Source organism: Kogia breviceps, chromosome 3 (assembly GCF_026419965.1).
Source record: "Kogia breviceps isolate mKogBre1 chromosome 3, mKogBre1 haplotype 1, whole genome shotgun sequence".
Lineage (NCBI taxonomy): Eukaryota > Metazoa > Chordata > Mammalia > Artiodactyla > Physeteridae > Kogia > Kogia breviceps.
In genome coordinates, this window is record NC_081312.1 from 178,556,523 (window position 1) to 178,579,795 (window position 23,273).

Below are 23,273 nucleotides of genomic sequence, written 5' to 3' on the forward strand. Positions count from 1 at the left end.
TAATGCAGGGGACACGGGTTCGAGCTCTGGTCTGGGAAGATCCCACATGCCGCAGAGCAACTAGGCCCCTGAGCCACAACTACTGAGCCTGCACGTCTGGAGCCTGTGCTCCGCAACAAGAGAGGCCGTGGCAGTGAGAGGCCCGCGCACCGCGATGAAGAGTGGCCCCCGCTTGCCACAACTAGAGAGAGCCCTCGCACAGAAACGAAGACCCAACACAGCCCAAAATAAATAAATAAATAAACTTCTACCCCCAACATCTTCAAAAAATAAAAGAAATACTTTATTGTTAAAAAATGCCATCATCTGAGCCTTCAGCGAGTTGTAATTTTTTGGCTGGTAGAGGGTCTTGCCTTGATGCTGATGGCTACTGACTGATCAGGATGGTGGCTGCTAAAGGCTGGGGTGACCGTGACAACTTCTTAAAAGGCGATGAGGTCTCCCTCATCGATTGACTCTTCCTTTCACGAACGATTCCTCCGTGACCTGCGATGGTGTTTGGTAGCATTTTACCCGCAGTGGAACTTCTTTCAACATTGCAGTCAGTCTTCTCAAACCCTGCTGCTGCTTTATCAACTAAGTGTATGTCTTATTCTAAGTTTTTTGTTGTTCTTTCAACAGTCTTCTCAGCATCTTCACCAGGAGTAGATTCCATATTAAGAAACCCCTTTCTTTGCTCATCTGTAAGATGCAACTCTTCAGCTGTTCAAGCTTTACCATGAGATTGTAGCTGTTCAGTCACATCTTCAGGTTCCACATGTAATTCTAGTTTTCTTGCTGTTTCTACCACATCTGCAGTTACTTCCCCCCTAAAGGCTTGAGCCCCTCAAAGTCATCCATGAGGGTTGGAATCACCTTCTTCCAGACTCCTGTTAATGCTGATATTTTGACCTCTTCCCATGAATCATGAATGTTCTTAATGGAACCTAGAATGGTGTATCCTTTCCAGAAGGTTTTCAGTTGACTTTACCCAGATTCATCAAAGGAATCACTGTTTGTGGCAGCTATAGCCTTACAACATATATTTCTTAAATAATAAGACTTGAAAGTCAAAATTACTTCTTGATCCATGGGCTACGGAATGGATGGTGTGTTAGCAGGCATGAAAAAAACATTAATCTTGTTGTGCACCAGAGGTCTTGGGTGACTAGGTGCATTGTCCATGAACTGTAATATTTTGGAAGGAACCTTTTTTCCGAGCAGTAGGTCTCAACAGTGGGCTTAAAATATCCAGGAAACCATGTTGTAAACAGACGTGCTGTCATCCAGGCTTTGTTGTTCCATTTAGAGCAGGGGTCCCCAACCCCCGGGCCGTGGACCGGTACCAGTCCTTTTAGTTGCCGGGCCGCACAGCAGGAGGTGAGCGGCGGGCGGGCGAGCGAGGCTTCGTCTGCTGCTCTCCATCGCTCCCCGTCGTTCGCATTACCGCCTGGACCGTCTGCCCCACTCCGGTCCGTGGAAAAATTGTCTTCCATGAAACCGGTGCCTGGTGCCAAAAAGGTTGGGGACCGCTGTTTTAGAGGGCAGAGTAGATTTAGCATAATTCTTAACGGCCCTGGGATTTGCAGAATGGTAAATGGACATTGGCTTTAGCTTAAAGTCACCAGCTGCATTAACCTCTAACAGGAGAATCAGCCTGTCCTTTGAAGCCAGGCATTGACTTCTCTTCTCTAGCTATGAAAGTCCTAGAGAGCATCTTCTAATATAAGGCTATTTAGTCGACACTGAAAATCTGTTGTTTAGTGTAGCCACCTTCAGCCACCTGTAGTTAGATCTTCTGGATAACTTGCTGCAGCTTCTGTGTCAGCACTTGCTGCTTCACCTTGCATTGCTGTGTTATGGAGACGGCCTCTTTCCTTAGACCTCGTGAACCAACCTCTGCTAGCTTCAGACTCCTGCAGCTTCTTCACTGCTCTCAGTCTTCACAGAATTGAAGAGAGTTAGGGCCTTGCTCTGGATTAGGCTTTGGCTTAGAGGAACATTGTGGCTGGTTTGATCTTCTGTCCAGATCACTAAAACTTCCTTCATAACACCAATAAGCCTGTTTTGCTTTCTTACCATTCACTGGAGTAGCACTTTTAATTTCCTGCAAGGACTTTTCTTTTGCATTCACAACTTGGCTGAATGTTTGTTGCAGGAGGCCTAGCTTTCAGCCTGTCTCAGCTTTTGACATGCCTTCCTCACTAAGCTTAACCATGTCTAGACTTTGATTTAAAGTGAGAGACGTGCACCTCTTCCTTTCACTTGAACACTTAGAGGCCATTGCAGGGTTGTTAATTGGCCTGATTTCAATATTGTCATGTCTCAGGGAATAGAAGAGGGAGAGAGATGGGGAAACAGCCGGTTGGTCGAGCAGTCAGAACACACACAGCATTTACTGATTAAGTTCACTGTCTATATAAGATGGTCTGTAGAGCGTGAGGTCCCTGGCTCCCCAAACTGATCACAGCAGTAACGTCAAAATCACTGATCACAGATCACCGTAACAAATGTCATAATAATGAAAAAGCCTGAAATATGGTGAGAATTACCACAGAGATGAGAAGTGAGTCATTGCTGTTGGGAAAACGGTACCAATAGACTTGCCTGATACAGCGTTCCCACAAACTTTCCATTTGTAAAAATCACAGCATCTGTGAAGCACAGTAAAGCCAAGTGCAGTAAAACGAGGTATACCTGTACTCATTGTCCAAAACCCGTTTTCTTACCTTGTTCCCTGTTTTTTGGAAGGGCACCATCTTCTCTAAGGTGGAAGAAGTAAAAGGGAGACTGAAACTGTAAGCCAGGAGAGAACTTCCTGATCTTGGAGAGGAAGTGTGGTCCCTCTCAGATCTCTCCAGAACCAAAGGAAGACAAGGAAAGGAGAAGCAAGGGTCCCTGGGGTCCTAGTATCAGTGGTTATGTTGTGGAACTTCCTGAAACAGAGACTCACTTTGTTGTGACCCACACTCCTTAATTGTGCTCTTCCAGTGTCTTGGAAAGGCTGTTTACACGTAGAACCACAGTCATGGAACTTGAGATTCGTAAGGAACAGGTTTCTCTGCAAGTGAGAAAACTGAGCCCCAGAAGGGCAGTGTAGCCAGGTGGTTAAAGATGTGGGCTTTGGAGTCCAACAGCCCTGGTTACATCCAGTTTGGCCATCAAGTCTGTGACCTGAGGGTGAGGTTAGGGTCCCCTCTAAGCTTCAGTTCCCTTGTACGTGAAATGAGAGGGTCATGGCAGGTACATGAGCTACTGCAGCATCCACCACCGCCTGGCATGCTCTAGTTGTTATCACTTTGTTCCTTTTTCTGTTGGCTCCTGCTGGCATGTAAACGCCAAGAACTCAGGGAGTTTTGACTGCTTGCTCCAGCTATATACCCCGTGCCAAGAACAATGCCTGGCGGACACACAGATATCCGCCGAATGACTCAGACATGTGCCTAGCAGAGTGTGCAGTCCGCTGACAGTGGTAGAAAATAGCGACGGGTCGCAACCACAGAGGGCCAGAACCCAGTGTTCTGGGAAGTGCTTGGTGGCGCTCACAGGCGTTCTGGTAATTACAGTGCCAAGAAACTTTAGCGATGAATAAATGTTCTTACTAACCACCTTCCTGAAAATGGCTTGTTTTTTTCAGTGGAGAAAAAAATTTTCATATTTTTTACTACATCTATGCTGGTTTAGCTGAAAAGAAGAAACTAGCCCATTACAAATTGCCGGAAAATAAGCCTCCCAGGTAATCCAGCAGCTTGAACTTTTGTAAATAATGCTTCTACTTTTCACTTAATCACTCATTTCACTTAATTTCAGATTTTCACCTGTCCATTTTTTTTTTCCAGATACCTGCAAAATGACCACATCAGAACAGTACAGGATGTGATGAATAATAGTTTCTATAAATCCCAATATGAATTAATAGAGCAGTGTTTCAAAGTCATCGGTTTTACAATGGAGGTGAGTATGGAAGACATTTGAACCTCTTTAGGAAGTGTCTTTTTGTCCTCACTGACGGTGAGAGTTAGCATTTATTGAGTGGTCCATATGCCAGATATTGTGCTAAGTGCTTTACATGGATAATTTTTAAATTACTGAAACGACCTTATGAAATAACTAGAATTATAATTTTTACTTTATACACGAGGAAACATATCCTTGAGATACAACTGAATTTCGTTTTGTTTTGTTTTGTTTGTTTTGCGGTACGTGGGCCTCTCACCGTTGTGGCCTCTCCCGTTACGGAGCACAGGCTCCGGACGCGCAGGCCCAGCGGCCACGGCTCACGGGCCCAGCCGCTCCGCGGCATGTGGGATCTTCCCCGGACCGGGGCACAAACCCGTGTCCCCTGCATCGGCAGGCAGACCCTCAACCACTGCGCCACCAGGGAAGCCCTGAATTTTGTTTTGTTCTTAATCTTTTATTTTACTTATATTTGCATCTTCCACATATATATAAAATTTTATGTAAATGCATAAATGTGATCATGTCACACATTCTTTTTTAGTGCAGTTTTCTTTTTCTAACAACTTTATTAAGATATAATTCACATACCGTACAAATCAGCCGTTTAAAAGTATACATTTTGGGCTTCCCTGGTGGCGCAGTGGTTGAGAGTCCGCCTGCCGATGCTGGGGACACGGGTTCGTGCCCCGGTCCGGGAAGATCCCACGTGCCGCAGAGCGGCTGGGCCCGTGAGCCGTGGCCCCTGAGGCTGCACGTCCGGAGCCTGCGCTCTGCAATGGGAGAGGCCACAACAGTGAGAGGCCCGCGTACCACAAAAAAAAAAAAAAGAAAGAAAAAAAAAAAAGTGTACATTTTAATGACTTTTCATACAGGCACTGAGGTGTGCATCCTTCCCCCTCATCACTTTGAGGATATTTTCATGTTCTAAATTTTTCACTCCAAACCTGCTAGTGGTTAGCAGTTCCTCCTCATTCCCATCCCACCTCTGCTTCTATCACTGTAGATCTGTTTATTCTGGACATTTTGCATGAATTGAGGGATGCAATATGTCACCCTTTGTGACCGGCTTCTCTCATTTGACATAATGTTTTCAGTGTCCGTACATGTTTTAGCATGTCAGTACGTCATTTCTTTTTATTGAGGAATAATATATGGATATATGGATATACCTCACATTATTTGTCCATTTATCACGTGATGGGCATTTGGGTTGTTTCCACTTTTCTGTCATTATCAGTAATGCTGCTCTGATCATCCGTGTCTGAGTTTTTGTGTGACGTGAGTTTTCACTTCTCTTTAGGGTATACCAAGGGTGGAAGAGCCAGGTCATAGAGTAACACAATGTTTAACCTTTTGAGGAACTACCAGACTGTGTTCCAAAGCAGCCACACTATTTTACGTTCCAACCGGCAGTGTATAAAGGTTCTGATTTCTCTCCATCTTCCCCAGCACTTATTATTATCTGTTTATAGCCATTCTAGTGGGTGTGACGTGGTATGTCACTGTGGTTTGCGTTTGCATTTCCCTAAAGGCTTATGATACTGAACTTCTTTTCATGTACTTATCTTTTCATGTAATTTATCATGTACATATCTTCTTTGAAGAAACATCTGTTCAGATTCTTTGCCAAATTTCTAATTAGGTTGTCTTTTTATTATTGAGTTGTAAGAATTCTTTGTATTGTAGATACAAGTGTCATATGATTCGCAAAAATTTTCTCTTGTTGTCTTTTTACTTTTTTGATGGCATCCTTTGAAGCCACGTTATCTGTATTATTGATTTCATTTTAAAAATAATTTTATTAATGTGGTTTCTTGTGTTGTTCTTTTTCTTAAGGAGAATACTTGGTTCCTCTGTTTCTTCATTTTCCTTATTTAATAATGAAGGTATTTAAGGCTATAAATTTATCCCTGAGTAATAAAGATTTCTTTCTTTGTCCTAGGTCATTTTTAAATTTTTATAACAAAGTATCTTGTTTACTAGGGATTCCTGAAGGTTTTTAGAGAAGCTTTCAGACTGTGCTCTTCGTAGTTTACTGTTTGCTGTGTTGATTCAGTCCTACGATAAAAAGAACACTGTACTTGGAGCATGAATCAGACTTTTAGATGAACTCTTGCAGGAAAGTAATGTGCAATTTGTTGGATTTTAATTTCATTTTCATAAATGACACTCCTGCAACTTCAAACTGTTAGTGTGTCTGCTTAAGAAGTTTACTGAAATTTCTTGGGTTATCAAATCTCTACGAAGAGCCTGAGCTAAAAATAATACCTGATTCTTCTCCAGAAGTTTGGAAAATTTTATCAGCAGGATGTAAAATGTAGAGATGCTGATAGAAGTGACCCTTGACAAGAATCACTCAAATTATGTGCAGTGAGGTTATTGAATCTACTTTTGTAGCATGTTTTTCAGCCACTGTTGCCTCCCTTCTAAAATGGAAGGCTGTCAGCGGTAACCGTTTGTCCATTTGATGCATTTGCTCACCAGAAAGTAATATTTCTAAAGCTGTATCTGTTCTCAGAATAGAGAAAAGTTTGCTGCTAAGTGCGTTTTCTCCAAATACGGAGCCTCTGCTGTTGACAGCTCTGACCACCTCTGGGTGGTCTCCCAGTCTTGACTTCTCTTTGAAAGCCTTTGACTTCACCTTGGGTATCCTTGCTGCAGGCCTGAGGGGAAGTATTCTTAAGACCTTGACCTTAGGGAATGAGGTGTGATCTCTGCCAGCTGGGTGAGGTTGAAGAAGCAGGACAGATGAATGCCTTTTTTTTTTGCCTTGAAATTAGGGCCTTCAGGAGAGGTTTAAGTAAACCAGGGTAATCTTTGTCCATCAGGAAACATTTCAACTTTTAGAATTAATTTTTCTGGTGTGGGCTTTCTCCATAGCTAGGAGGAATTCAGATCTGATGGGGAGACTTCCTACCTGGCTGCCTTTACAGCCCCAGAATTTAGAGTCCTCCTTGAGTTCTGAATAAGCTTTGCTACTAAGTTTCTAGATGAACTGCTTGTGGGGAGGGGTGGGTGAGAGCTGTAGGAGCCATAGGGGACCTGGCAGGCTGCTTTCAGGACCAACTGAAGCAAAATAACTGCTCTGGGGACCAGAGAAGAATTATTACCGTGACTTCCCAGTTTTTGCCAGAAGATGGAGAATTATATGGACCAGAGAGAGATGCATTACTGTAGACTCATGGGCAAGCCAGGGTTGAATGCATCCTTAGGCAGATACTCTACTCACGGGAAGTCTTGAGCTAAAGTTGAGTCACTTTTTGATTTAGAAGTAGAGGCTCCAGCTTGATCATCTTTATCTCTGAATGATGCTTTCTTTCCGTAGATTCATGGACCCTGGCTGGAACTTTGGCTGTCCACTCTGTAAACTGCAGCTCAAATCAGGAGACTCAGTGGTTCTGTGGTCTCTAGGCAGAAAGGCGATGCTTGGGACCTTCTCTCTGTTGATGCATTAGATAGCTTTAGGCTGTAAAATGGAAAACAAAAGAATCCATTGTTTGTTATCATTTCTGAGGGTTTCTGGGGAAGCTTGCAGACTTTGCTCTTAGCTGTAATACATTACTATGAAGAACTTTCTGCAGCTGAGACAAATGCATGGTTCTTAAAGGGTCAGTCTATAAATCTTATTCCCCTACTGCACTCTCACAAAAGAAAAAGAAGAAGAAAAAGGAGGAGGGGGAGGAGGGGGAGGAGGCCAAGAAGCAGCAGCAGCAGCAGCAGCAAAGGCCGACAGGGTGACTGGCTTTATCAGTGAAAGCCTTTGCTGGGAGAAGGGTGACGCGGACAGAAGAGGAGTTGAACAACTGAGAGAGCACTAAGCTTATAGAACTGACTGTGGACATCTCACGTGAAGAGTGGAGTGGCATGTGCCCGTTTTTTAGCCGTGATGTCTGGGTCGTGGACATCACATGACACTGAAAACTGCTGTCAACCTTACCTGACTACATTCTGGGAACAATACCAATCTGAACTCTACCGTTCGGAGTCCGAGATGACCCTAATACACTTCCTAATAAAATAGATATTGTTATTACTAGTGCAGTGTGAATGTAATTGGTTCAGCTCTAGGAGAGGAAGTCCCTGACTTGGATGGCATGAGTTTCAGCCATATTCCAAGTGACACGTGACTGCCCCCCAGAGATTTCAGACAAGCCATGGGAGACACTCTGGGTGATTCCACGTGCCACCCTGTTCCAGACTTAGTCCCGTTCATGTGCTCTAATTCTGAGGTTCCACGTATCGTTGGTGACCACCTGGGTCTTTTGCTCTCATTCTGGCTCAAAGGACCAAGATCTTGTTCCCCCCTGAATGTTTGAGCATGAAATAAAACCCAGCTTAGCTGCATCAGGAGTAAAAATAGGATATTTGCTGCTCCAGCGGGCTGGCATGATGCTGGTTAAACTCAACTCTACCCCCACCCCAAGCCCTTCCTGGTTGTGGCTGCTTTCGGTGCATCTTCCTCACTTCTGTTTGCCAAAATTCAAATTCAGATCAGCCTCCTCCCCTTCTGTTGCATCACTTTCCCTCTCCCTAACCTCCCTCCAATGCTGCCGTCACCCACAGCTTGTACTTACGGAGACAAGTTGATTTAAGCACTAGTGGGTATCCTGGCTCTTAAAGCAGAAAGGGATGCAGTGAATAAAGAAAAACACAGCATCCACTCCTGTCTCCAGTCCTTGGTCCTACAATGAATGTTGCTACTGGTAGGTGCTCCTTTGGACTGCAGTCTGGCTCTATTGGTTGCCTGGTTGGGGGAAAACAGGAGAGGTTCATTGGATCTCAGAGCACCCTCCAAACAGGAAGCATGTTGTACGCCAAGCAAGCAGCTCCTGCTGGCGACCTGGGGCTGGGCCCCTTTATAGTTCTTTTCCCTGCTTTACATCATCAGAAGAGCTTATCTTCCTTCCCCTTAGAGGTTGCTATCTTAGAAGTAGGGAACCTTTTTTTTTTTTTTTTTTTTTTTTTTTTGCGGTACACGGGCCTCTCACTGCTGTGGCCTCTCCCGCTGTGGAGCGCAGGCTCCGGACGCGCAGGCTCAGCGGCCACGGCTCACGGGCCCAGCCGCTCCGCGGCATGTGGGATCTTCCCGGACCGGGGCACGAACCCGTGTCCCCTGCATCGGCAGGTGGACTCTCAACCACTGCGCCACCAGGGAAACCCGGGAACCATTTTTAATTGGTTTGTTTATTACTTCCAAGTCCCAGTCGTTAGAGGCAGTTTCACTTACGTTTGTCTCAACTGCTTTCCATTGCCTGGTAGAGCAATGTTTAGTCACATTAAAATGAAACCAGTCTAGCAGTTAGCATCTAGTGACAAACATATTTCATTTATGTAAAACTGTATGTTCCAAATTTAAACATATTCAGTGTTTAATGAACATCCAAACATATAGCTTAGGATAAAGGAAAACATAACATCTGTTTCTGGAGCTGAAGCACAATCACTGCTAAATATTTTGTGAAGACTTTTAGTCCAGTTCAAGGTGACTCTCCTAGAATGTGCTGGTCTCCTCCCTAAAAGCAGAGCCTCTGAGAGTTAACAGGGCAGACTGTCCCGCTTTGGAGACAATGGAATTAAACTGAGTGGGTGTTTACTTCCTTTTTATCCCACTCGTGATTTTTTTTAATGTCATCTCACTGGCTTGTTTGGATATGTCTTTTGTCCATAGCTGCTTCAGTTTCATTTTGGAAAGAGGCAACTTGCACTATGGAGTTAAATGGCTTGATTTTCACATCCTTTAATCACAGCTTGCCGCCTACACATTTTACAGCTGCACAATTTTGGTGACTCTCTAATACAGAGGGTGTCTCTCTCTCTCTTTTTCTCTCTCATTCTCTCTCTCCCCCCTTGTCTTTCTCCGGTTGGTGTCAACAGCACCCATGGTGTAGGTTTCCCTTTAAATATTTCGGGGTTTACAATTTACTTGTACATTTGTGATTCAGCACAGGCCAGGCAAAGTGACAGGCAAATCAAAGTCAAATATTCTCTACAAATAACACAAATTGGAAAACTCTTAAAACTTTTCAAAACCCATGATTTCCTAAGCCATTTTCCTGCCACAGTTTTAAAATAAATGATTAGTAGTTTTATGAGTCAACTCATTTAGAGGCAGTTTTTATCCTGTCGTGACAGGAATTTTATTTGTTTCCCTTTGCACAGTCATAAGTCTTTTGTCTAAGATGAGAATGCCTTTTTTTTTCCTGCTTTAATTTTGCTTACATTTCTTATAACAGTCTAAAATCACAAGCTAGTACATTTTCTTTGGATTATCAATTATGGCTTCAGTTTTGATCAAATAATATTTGTGAAGTAAATTTTAAAGTGTTTAAAGCATCACACAGTGTTGAATTTCTATGGAACACTTTATTTTTAAAAATTGGTTTTAGTCAGGGTGGGAGGGGCATAAAAGTCTCTTTTAGTCATTTGATAATAATTTTAAAATGATAATTTGATACCTAGTTGTTTGCATTCAACATAACATACATAAAAACTTACAATTCTTGAGTGCCATAATTCGGCCAACACTGATGATTTGAAGAGAATGAGAGGACCAGGGAAGCCAGTTGACTTCTCTTAGTTTGACCTCATGGTCTGTGGGGTAACCTTGTTATGCTGGAGCCTAAAGATTCTTCCCCAGTCCGTCGGCAGCCACAGGCACTGCCTTGCTGTACTCGAGGGGAGAGTGATGTTAACATCTCTGTGCTGTGTTTCAGCAACTTGGAAGTGTATACAGTATACTGGCTGCAATCCTGAATGTTGGAAACATTGAATTTTCTTCGGTGGCAACCGAACACCAGATTGACAAGAGCCACATTTCTAATCATGCAGCTCTGGAGAACTGTGAGTTTTATTATCTTGCATTCAAAACTGAGCTCCTAAAAATAGTCTGATGACACACTGAAAGTGTCACATAGGGATAACTTCAGGCAGTTGTACTTTTATGGAATCCTAAAAACAAATACTCAGATTCAATTTGTGTCAAATGAAGTTTTCAAAGTCCACTATTTAAAACAGATCTTCATGCCTACAAATTAACTAATTACTGTAGAAAATATTTCTAAAGGCTAGGCTTTCATGATTATTTTAGGAGCTATTTACATTTCAATGTAAAAACACAGAAAGCGTAATTAAAATTTAGCAAACTGATCTGAAAAAGAGTTAAAGTTGTTATTGTGATAACAATTTGGCATTTCTATCATTTTATAAGTAGTAAAGACCTGAATATTTATTTTCGTACTGGATGGATTTTTTTATATGCATTCATCTTGGGTTGATTAATTTTGGAGTCATTTTCTATGCAAGAAAAGTACATCACGGTATTTGCTTTAAATCAGCTTTTCTCTTACTGGCAGAGTTTGATGAATTATTTCAGTAATTTAAAGTTTCTCACTGATACCGTCCAGTGGCAAAGCTTTTTAATTTAGAATATACCCTAATTTTTATTTTTAGTATTGTCATATGCCTCCACAATTCCAGATTTGTTAAAGTTTCATTCATAACCTAGGAAATAATGTTATAAAATTTTGTTTATGTATTTTTTTCTGATCTATACTTACTCAGGAACAGAATGAGATGTTTTAGGATAATTTCAGAGGGCCAGATGCCAAACCACCCTGGTCTGGATCTGTCCCCAAATCCCCATCATCTCCATCCCACCATTGTGGTAATACAGCAGAACAAGCGTCTGAGGTTGGCATGTAATGATTGGCAGGTACCTGGAAACCTGTTCTGGCTTTTCATATATAAAGAAAACTTAATTGGCACATAAGATATTAGGTTATCAGAAGTGGAAGGAATAGCCAGAAAATGCCGATGATAAGATTCAAACCTCACCATCTGATCATAATTGCAAGAGTTATCAGCAACCAACAGAATGAGTTGCAGTAGAGCGATGTCATAAATATGAGTACACTTAGAAACCACCAAACTGAAAAATGATTTTGATGATTGGCAACCCATTTCCGTATAGCAGGAGACAGTCATATGGGTCACAGAAAGTTAATATTAATATGAATATAGTTAAAATTAATTAAAGCACTCATGGAAAATAGAAATTTTACTAATTTACATTAAAGTGACTTGTAATTAAAGTTACAAGGAATTATCTCCAAACCAGGGCCACGTTTCCAGATGATTTTACAGGTGCACGGTTTCAATCAGGCACCAGTTTTGTCCATTCTATCCCCAAACTCTCTCCCAAATATGACCTCTTGTCTTTATCTCCATCATCATTATTCTCATCTAAGACACGTCACCTCTCACCTGAACTAAGTGACCACCCAGTTGTTCATTCCACATTAGTTCTTTTTTTTTTTTTTTTTTTTTTTTTTTTTTTGGTGGTACGTGGGCCTCTCACTGCTGTGGCCTCTCCCTTTGCGGAGCACAGGCTCCGGACGCGCAGGCTCAGCGGCCATGGCTCACGGGCTCAGCCGCTCCATGGCATGTGGGATCTTCCCGGACCGGGGCACGAACCCGTGTCCCCTGCATCGGCAGGCGGATTCTCAACCACTGCGCCACCAGGGAAGCCCCCACATTAGTTCTTGAACTTCTCCAGGTTGTCCTCCACAGTTCATTCAGGAACCGCTTAACACGTGTATCCGTGGTGTCTCTCAGCCTTCCTCTCCCCCTGCTTGTCCCTCTCCTTCTCCCCCTCCCTCTATCTTCCCACTTGTTCTTCTTGATTAGCTTCTCATTCCCTCTGGAAAAAGACCATCAAGATGAGAACCTTGTCTTAAAAGGGGTTCTACTTAGCAGTATATCCCCAGGTAAAACACCTGGCATGTAGTAGATGTTCAATAAATAAATATATGTCAAATGAATGAGTAATGGGGGAATAGAAATAGACATACCAGTCAATAGGAGTCATTATTCAGAAACAGAGCGAAGTAGAATTACCAGAAAGGCATTACAAATCACTAGGGAATCAGTGTTGTAGAGAAAAGCAACTGGCCGACCATTTGGAGGAGAGGGAGTTTGAATCCTTCTCATACACCATATACCAAAGTGTATTCCAAATGTCTTTCAATTTAAATACAAATAAGTAAATAAATACATACATACATAAATGTACAGGACAAAATGCATTTATATAATCCTGAGATGAGAAAAGACTTGAAGGACTTTATGTGCAGAAAACCAAGAGCAGAAATAATTTTTTAAGTGGATATTTGACTACATAAAAATTAAAGCTTTCATACCAAAAAAAGGAAAATAAATTAAATTGCAATGCAAATGAAAATGAGGGAAAATACTTGCAAGATATATATCAAAGCATTATTCTCTTTAAACTCTTATAAATTGATTAGGAAGAGATGAATATGTCAATGAAAAAGGCAGTTTACAAAATATGAAAATCAATGAAAAATTGGCAGTTTACAAAGAACCACAAATCACTAATAAAAATATGAAAAGAAGAAAGTATTCAGCTTTGCTAGGAGTCAAAAACAAATTGAAAGAAGAAAGCATTCTTTTTAAAAATAATAATCTCTGGTGTCCATGAAATTGTGTTGAAATTATTTAACTTTCATTTGGCTGATAGGAGTACAGTTGGTTCAGAGTTTTTGAAGAGCAGCTAAATAGTATATATCAAAAGGCTTAGAAGTGTTTATATACTCAAGTAATTGTGGAATGTGGGTAGTTTATGCTAAGAAAATAATACAAGACAGAAGCACAGATTCATGCCCAAAATATTCACCCTAGCATTCTTTACAATTGTGAATATATATATGGAAGCAACCTAAACATCCAACAATTTAAAAATTGATATGATATATGTCAGAATATTATGCAGCAAGTTAAAATTATATTAACAAACAGTATTCAACAAAATGGGAAATGCTTAAGATATTAAGATAAAATGTATATGCAGAATAGTGGTAATAAACATGCCTAGATGGAAAGAAACGCAGAATGTTTTCTCTGAAGGTAGCATTTCTGTATTAAGCTTATATTACTTCTACATTGTGAAAAAATATTTTGTTTAAATAAGGTTCAACAATTTTAGCAACGTAACCAAGAAATATCTTGTCCCAAGTGCTAAAACTAAATTTAAAATGTTCAAAATATTTTAAAAGGAGAACGACTGATTTGAGAAATCAGCCTATCTGTCATGTAATAGTTTGGGTTAAGGATTTTTATTGTATTCAAAAATGAGTTTTGTTCACTGAGTTAAAATTACCTGTGATATTTAATTAACTATTAAATATTAGTTCAGGTAATAAGTTTTAGCAGACTTTAGTCATTGACATATGTAACTGAAAAATAGTAGTATGATTAAAAAGTATAGGAATGTCAAGATGTTTTATGCTCATTTGTTTCCATATCGCAAAAGTTACTTAAAATGGATTTGTTTGGGTGTATCGCTGAAGTCTAGGTAACTTTACAATTAATTTCCATGTTTTGAAAATGTGCCTATAATAATGGCATCCAAATAATAGCAAAACTGTTCATTATGTTTTTAAATATTTTAACATAATTCAGAGAAATTGTGTTTGGCATCACCTAAACAACCACTGGTTTGTGTGGGAGGCCACTCTGTCAGCCAGCTCAGTTTGGGTTGTGCTGTATTATGCAACAGCCTATAGCTGACCAGTCGAGATAAGCTGGGAAAGATGGTCAAGAAGAAACATAGGGCTCCTATTGAATAGGATTTTTATTTTTATTTTTTTGTGGTACGCGGGCCTCTCACTGCTGTGGCCTCTCCCGTTGCGGAGCACAGGCTCCGGATGTGCAGGCTCAGCGGCCACGGCTCACGGGCCCAGCCGCTCCGCGGCACGTGGGATCCTCCCGGACCGGGGCACGAACCCGCGTCCCCCTCATGGGCAGGCGGACTCTCAACCACTGTGCCACCAGGGAAGCCCAGGATATTCTTTTTATATTATAAAACCTTCACATGTTTATTTCATGTCATTTGAAGAAGGTGAATTAAGACATTTTCGTTCTCTGGGAAACGACTTCATTGTCATAATATCTTCTAACAACACATGTTTATTTATTTTTAGCTGCTTCTTTGCTTTGCATTCAAGCAGATGAGCTACAAGAAGCTCTCACCTCCCACTGTGTGGTCACTAGAGGAGAAACCATCATACGCCCCAATACTGTCGAGAAAGCTACTGACGTCAGGGACGCAACAGCGAAAACTTTATATGGACGCCTGTTTAGTTGGATAGTCAACTGCATTAACAGCTTATTGAAGCACAACGCATCACCCAGGTAAAAAACTTTATAGAACTTGTTCCCCAAGTGTCAGGTGATGTAAATCTGTTTTCTAATTTACTGATTTGTCTGTGAGTCCCTTTGAAAATGTTTCTAATTGGTGTCATTTAATTATTAAAATTTTGTTTCTAGTTTAAGCTCTGCTTTATTTCCTAATGGTGCCACTTCATTGCATCAGGTAGCTATAAAACTTTAAAACTGCTGGACACAGAAACTGTAGCAACATGAATAACCATAATAGAAAGTGATTTTTTAATGTGACTTCTTACTGTCAATTTATATGTTCTTTTAATTAGAAGGTGTATTGTGAAGCATATACCATTTTATACTTGCAGAACATGTCTATTCAGCAGTTCTTTGTCTTTGTTTCGAGGGATTTAATTAAATGTTCAAGGCAAAGGAACACTTTCTTTTCATAGTTTAACTCTCATTATAACCCAGCAGGGGTACATATGATCTTCAATGAAATTTGGTTAAGAAATGCTCTAGATAGCTAATAAGTGATAGAGCGAGATGTGAACAGTAGTGTTATCTGACCATAACAGATGCAAGATGTAACTTAAGTCTCCAGCCTGTCTAGTACCTTATCTGAAATCGCAGCCACCATTGAGTGCCCTCTGTACACCAGGGATTGTGCCGAGATAGGTCCTTACATTTACATCCAAAGCTTTGTTCTCCTATCAATTATATAATCTTTAGAAATTTGTATGTGAAAAATATGTTGGATTCCTACCTTAAGATCACCTCTTTCACACTTGCTTACTAAGCATAAAAGACCATTTCATATACATTTCAGGCGTGTAATTCACTGTTATTTTTCCACTAAAATACACATCACACCATAGTATCATTCAGACTATCCAAGAGAGTTAAGAACCTGGAGGAATAACGTTCTTTCCCTCAAAATTAGTGAACAGAGGTAACCATTGTGGAGGAGCAGGCGAAAAATTGCATCTGGAATATTGAATTGTAAAATAGTGTTTAATTGTATTTTAAAGTATTTCATTATGATATAAATTAATATATATTTATATCTTTCTCCAGGTTACTGTTCGTCCCATATTAAAAATTATGAGTGGATAATTAAAAACCAAATAACAGTTCTTTAAAATAAGTAAAATATTTTTAGCAGGATGTTTTAATGGTCCTAAAATGAGAGACTAAATACTCTTTCACAGAATTTTTGCTTTTCTGGTATGGTTTTTACTGAACCATATAGTATGAATATACTGAATACTGAATATTCATACTATATTCTGAGCGCTGGCTAGGTTTTCCCTGTGATTCGTGACTCACTCTAGGAGTAGTTTCTGTAGTACAAGGAAAATATTGTACTGTCGACATATTAAAATGAATGCTACCTAGTTAATGTTCTGTGGAGGGAAACTTTTTCAATTAAGAAAATTTTCACATGGACATATATACACTACCAAACGTAGAATAGATAGCTAGTGGGAAGCAGCCACATAGCACAGGGAGATCAGCTGGGTGCTTTGTGACCACCTAGAGGGGTGGGATAGGGAGGGTGGGAGGGAGACACAAGAGGGAGGAGATATGGGGATATATATATATGTATAGCTGATTCACTTTGTTTTAAAGCAGAAACTAACACACCATTGTAAAGCAATTATACTCCAATAAAGATGTTAAAAAATTTTTTTTAAAAAGAAAAAATTTTCACTCTATGTCCTGGTAGTAGTTTCTTAGCTAAATCACAAAAGTGACTCTGAGATACCCTGCTTTGAATTACCTCCTAAGAAAATGAATAAGAACTCAAAATAATGCCTCTTCAATCTTCCAGTGGGAATGATGATGAGCTAAGCATTGGCATTCTGGATATATTTGGCTTTGAAAATTTCAAAAAAAATTCCTTTGAGCAGCTGTGCATTAATATTGCAAATGAACAAATTCAGTTTTATTTCAATCAACATGTGTTTGCCTGGGAACAGGTAAGTTGAGGTGCTTTGTTATATATAGTATAGATGCATGCAGTGTGTGTGTGTTCTGTGGAGCATTGTACTGTGAAGCAGGATCTAAATCATAGATTTAAAGCCTGAAACATTTAATAAAGACCAAAAAAAAGATTTCCTTTTCTCTATGCTCATTATAAAAACAGAAACAAGCCAAAAAGCTGGTATGAGTTTAGTGTGTCTTGATACGTGATACTGAGTGTCCTCCACCAAAAATCACTGGACTCTTCTCCAAAACTAAGCAGGTCTGAGTCCTTGCAAACAAAGAAGTTTCCTTTGGAAATTTAAGTAAGCAGATGTGTCTAGCTCTTTCTCTTTCTGTAGACTGCATAGCTGAAATTCTGTTTGAGATGTAAATATCCATCTAAAATGCATTAAACTTCTGAATTCCAGTTGCTAGGCAGCAGAATGCAAGATAATGGATTTGATGTAAATGCCGTGAAACGGTAATTTTGTCACAGTACAATGTGTAATAATGATTCAGCTTCAAAAGTCAGAAACTCACTTGAATTGCATTTGGCAAAACGTTAGTGTTAAAATTATTTAGTTAATCGAGTCTAAAAGAAATAGTCGTATTTTGTATCATTTAGTGTGCTATTTCTCCTTTAAATAATATTAAATTGTTTTGTGTTTATTGATTAAAACTGAGGGTTTTGTTTAAATTTGAGATAAATTAGAGGTACATGAACCTCTTTTGATTCAAAATATTTAGCCTTATTGCAAATTTACTTTGAGATTGCATTTTTTTTTTGAAAACAGTGGTTGCACAAAAAATGTTTGGATTGTGACATTTCTTAGGTCAAAAAAGGGACATAAATTTAAGGTTTTATCTGTGTTTGCACAGCTCTCATCTACCCCAGATTCTTGTTCATTCCATACTCATTCTCTCACCCTCTCCCTCTACCCCTTCTCCACTCCTCTCCAGTAGTGCCATCTTTGGCCTAGTTATATGATGAAATCTTTTAAAGTCTTTAAAAACAGAGCCCTTCTGCAGCCTCCTATGTCTGTAGCCATGGCCCTCTCCCTTCCCTTCATAGCCAGGCTCCTTGAAAACATATTCAACGTTCACTGTAATGTATTGATTTCTTCCCCGCCTGGGTACATTGAGTCCATAGTATCTGGCTACTGGAAGGGCCCTTCTTAATCTCATCAGTCATTAGTATCAGAAACATTTTAGTCTCCACATTATTGTCAGTCCTGTTGACAGATTCCTGTTTCTGGAAAATTCCTCTTTTGTCATCCCTAACACGCTTTCTGTTTCTTTTGCTCTTTGATGGGTTCCTCCTTTACTCTTCTTGCACCAGCCCGTAAATCAGTGGTTCTTAACGCTGGCTACATCTTTGAATCACTTGGGTAAAATCCCAGTCTCAGGTCCTATCCCAGACCAATTAAGTCAGATATCTTTGAATGAGACCTAGCTATCACTATTTTTTAAAGGTTCCCAGTCTATTGCAATGTGCAGCCAATTACTGCCCTAAATGCTAGCTCCCAATGAGTTCTGTTTTTGTCCTCTTCTTATATTCACTAGGAAAGAATCTATTTCCAATATTTCAACTACCCCCTAAATGCTAGGGATGCTCCAGTCCTCACCTCCAACCCATGCCTCTCTCTAAACCTCCCCTGATTAGGACAGCTTCCAGAACTTTATCCAGAATTGAGCTCATCATCTTTCCCTCCCACTTATATTCTTTCTTAGAGATTGGCATCTCTATCCACCAGCTTACTCAAGCCAAAAATGTTATGTTACATTTCATTTCTCATTTCTGAAGTCCAAAAAATCAGTGAGACTTATTCTTATTCCTCCTTCCTCTATGCTCCAGTAAAAACATTTGACATTTGACATCACAGCATTTAGTTTCCATTTTTGCTCTCTCTCACTAGGCTGAAGACTCCTTGAGGTCAAGGATTGTGGGACTGTGTATTAATTCTTTTTGTATCTTCAGAGCCTGACATATAGCAAATGCTCAATAAATATTTATTAATCAATGTCATCTTGCTTTAATGACTCACAATGTTCACAGAATCCATTCTAACCAGAAATTGAAATAAGTAAATTTTTTTTGGTTTGGACTTTTTGATAGGGACCTACTAGGATTACTTGCTTCATGGGACCAGGTGCATCTTTGTGTATTTCCCCATCTGATTAATTAATTAACAACTTGTGTTATCAGACTTCTATTATTTTTCTTTTTGGGGGGTTGAGGTTAGAACCTGATTTTATTGGAACTACCCTTTAAACCAGTGTACATATCTTTCAATAATTACTTGCTTTTCGCTTTTTTTATAAAATTGTAGTTTACAGTTCACTTTGATTGATAGCCTTGAATTTCATTCATCATCCTAATGCTCTTAATTGTTTTGTCTTTGGGCTTGCTACAAATGAAACTACTTTAATATGGCTCTTTTAAAAATATCCTTGAGAGGCTTTCAAGACAAAACCAAGTCAGAATTGCCCCAACAAATTAAAAATGCAACTAGGATCCAAGATTATGCAAAGCACTTTGAGGAATTAAGGCCATTCCCAGTCCTTTCAAGTGCCTTCTTAGGGTAACGACCCAAGCATCCCTACTTCATAATCTTACGGACCAAGCATTGGCAGCTGAGTGATCAGGTCAGTGAATCTGTGATCTGGTGGACACAGGAGTAGTCAGAGATTCTGTTGATTTTCATGTGTGTGTGCACCTGTTTGGGTTTTTTTTTTTCTTTCACTCTGTCACGTGTGAAAGCAAGAATTGTAACTGAGAAATGCTTATGTAGCTGTATGTGTTAGCTACCACAGATAAAGAGAGCACATTTACAGCAATTTCTATACATAAGAAACAGCTACTTAAGCCAAATCATTAATTAAAATCATGGCCACACTTCTTCTGGTCAAATGTAATCATAGGTTTGACCTAAGAGCTCCTTCACTTAGTAAAGCCATTACTGCTTATCAGGAAGATGTAATGTTCTCAGTTTCGTGGACATACAAATGATCTGTCCAATCTGAGCAAGACACAAGCCTTGGATAGCATCTTCACAGATGAAACCACTTCTGGTTCTGCTTTAATCAACAAATATTATCTTTATCGACAGTCCTACAACATTGGGACATAAAGTTTGGCTAAAGGTGTTTCCTGTTTTTGCCCCAGTTCTGTTTGCATGTGATGTACAGTAAAGTTGGTTATGAAGGTATTTTGAATATCATTTTCCTATTACTTTCTATTAAAACAATAATCAATAGACTACAGTAAAACATGTTTAGTGAAAGAGTTTATGACAGTGACCTAATCCATAGTTTGTTGAGTGGATAGTTTTGTTTCTCAGAATGATTGCCTCCAACTAACCATTTGTATACCTTTTGAAACATATTCATAAATCTGGGAACCTCATTTTTAAAAAAAATACTTATTTATTTATTTATTTGGTTGCACGCGGTCTTAGTTGTGGCATGCAGGCTCCTTAGTTGTGGCATGCAAATTCTTAGTTGCAGCATGCATGATCTAGTTCCCTGACCAGGGATTGAACGCGGGCCCCCTGCATTGGCAGGCGGATTCTTAACCACTGCACCACCAGGGAAGTCCCTAAAGTTTGTTTTTAAAATGAGCTATTAATATTTATTTTGCTAAAAGAGAGGCATACATATATATATACATATATAATTTATATATGCACTCATGGGTTTAAAAAGTCAGAAGTCATTTTATAAGCAGGAAGCTATTTACAGCACGTAATGGAAACAATAACTGCAATTATGGCTCTGGCTTCTTGCAGAAACTGATGTGTATGAATTTTATCTCCAGCTGTTCATATCCTAAAGTTTAACGCTTTTGAGGATTTGAATGTGGGCTCCAACACATAATTTGTGGCAATTACAAAGAACAAAGATTCGTTCAATTATATAGTATCTACACTTGCAACGTTTTTTATCATCATAAAGTAAAAAGAATCAGTCATCTGGTAAAAAAAATATGTGGGTAATTCGAAACAAACCCCTTATAAATGTCTTCAAATTGTTTTGCTTGCAAAGTGTGAATTTTTATCTTATATCCAGCTTTCTTCCCTATTGCACATGCCATATGTGTGTGATGGTGGTGGCATTTGTCTTATATGAGCTCTCGGATAAAGGTAATTTTACAAGCATTTTCCTTAAGCATTAAGACAGCTGTACATTTAAGAAACCCATCTTCCTTTATAAATGCTTGGCCAAGTTTTAGGCTACTGTTTGAGATCACACACAAATGTTCCTTAAACTTCTCACCTACTAAGTGAGTATGGAAGCTGGTACCCAAGTGAGTAGATACACGTGGCACATCCCTGCAGCATCTCCTGGCCGTGAGTGGGATACCCTCCCTCTCTGGCTCCCACAGGCAGCCTCCTGGGCTCCTGGGTCCTCCCCGTCCCTCACTCAACACCCATGCTGCACTCAGTCTGCTTCTTTTCTATCAGTGAAGTTGGGCAACACCCTGAATGTGATGTGGGAATTTGTGGTACTTATTTTGACAATTTGATAATATTTTAAAAAATCTTTTAATTATGATTAAAAATAATTTTGAGTGAAATATACAGTGAGGAGCATCAATCCATATACAGTTACCGTAGGAGCATCAATCCGTATACAGTTACTATAGGAGCATCAATCCGTATACAGTTACTATAGGAGCATCAATCCGTATACAGTTACTATAGGAGCATCAATCCGTATACGGTTACCGTAGGAGCATCAATCCGTATACAGTTACTATAGGAGCATCAATCCGTATCCGGTTACCATAGGGGCATCAATCCGTATCCGGTTACCGTAGGAGCATCAATCCGTATCCGGTTACCGTAGGAGCATCAATCCGTATACAGTTACTATAGGAGCATCAATCCGTATACAGTTACTATAGGAGCATCAATCCGTATACAGTTACTATAGGAGCATCAATCCGTATACGGTTACCGTAGGAGCATCAATCCGTATACAGTTACTATAGGAGCATCAGTCCGTATCCGGTTACCATAGGAGCATCAATCCGTATCCGGTTACCGTAGGAGCATCAATCCGTATCCGGTTACCGTAGGAGCATCAATCCGTATACAGTTACTATAGGAGCATCAATCCGTATCCGGTTACCATAGGAGCATCAGTCCGTATACGGTTACGTAGGAGCATCAATCCGTATACAGTTACTATAGGAGCATCAATCCGTATCCGGTTACCATAGGAGCATCAATCCGTATCCGGTTACCATAGGAGCATCAATCTGTATACGGTTACCGTAGGAGCATCAATCCGTATACAGTTACTATAGTTTTCTACATGTAAGGTTAGAACATAGTATTGACAAACTGAAATAAAATTTTTTGGTAAAGACATAGACATAACAGTAAAGCAAAAATAGTTTAAGGTGAAAGAGATCCTGGTGTATAGAAAACTACATGTCTGAATTCCTAACTGAAATTCCTCCTTATCCTAAACCAATACCTGTCAATAGAATATAAATTTGTAAAATCCTTTATGGCTTTTAAAGACTTTTCAAGGTTAGATACCACATACAAAAAGTGACAAGATGAAACTTTTCATCTCAAAATGTATATCTCTTTTTCTGAAAAAGGAAGCTCTTCTAGAGAGCAACATTTAAATCTCCTTTCTCCAAAGTTCTTAAATACATGTAAAATATAACATGTATATTTTATTAGGAATTATGCAAAATACTTTCTCAATAGTTTACTTGTCAAATTCTGAATTAATAACCTGTGTCATTTCAAATTAATGATGATCAACATTCTCTTTGACTTGCTATTAACGTAAAAATGAACAAGACCATTGATATCAGCTTTGAATAGAAAATACCGAAAGAAATAGATTTCCAGTCATAAATTTTACTTAACATCAAGAGTTTAGATTTTTGCAGCATGCATATTTACCACTGTGCTTTTTTCATTTTTAGTTTTTTTAATACTTAGCTACTTCAGTAGAATGTTATTACTAAAAATAATATGTATATATAGAAAGAGAGCAAATGATAAAGCAAATACAATAAAATGCTAGAAATCGGGGAATTTGGGTAAAGGGTACATGGGAATTCTTGTACTGTTCTTGCCACTTTTTCGTTAGTTTGAAATTATTTCAAGATAAAAAGTGGAAAAATTTCTTTTTTCACTATAATAAACATACTCAGTTCA

The 23,273-nt window shown here is 39.5% G+C and overlaps 1 protein-coding gene across 2 annotated transcripts in view; it reads left to right on the forward strand.

The window, feature by feature from the left end:
- Positions 1 to 23,273, forward strand: part of MYO3A (myosin IIIA) — a 177,708-nt gene that overhangs the window by 91,209 nt on the left and 63,226 nt on the right. For both annotated transcript variants that reach the window (XM_067030447.1, XM_067030446.1), the window contains exons 16-20: positions 3,617 to 3,715; positions 3,819 to 3,933; positions 10,653 to 10,779; positions 14,940 to 15,150; positions 16,955 to 17,102. In XM_067030447.1, coding sequence (XP_066886548.1) covers positions 3,617 to 3,715; positions 3,819 to 3,933; positions 10,653 to 10,779; positions 14,940 to 15,150; positions 16,955 to 17,102 — 700 coding nt within the window. The remainder of the gene's footprint in view (positions 1 to 3,616; positions 3,716 to 3,818; positions 3,934 to 10,652; positions 10,780 to 14,939; positions 15,151 to 16,954; positions 17,103 to 23,273) is intronic.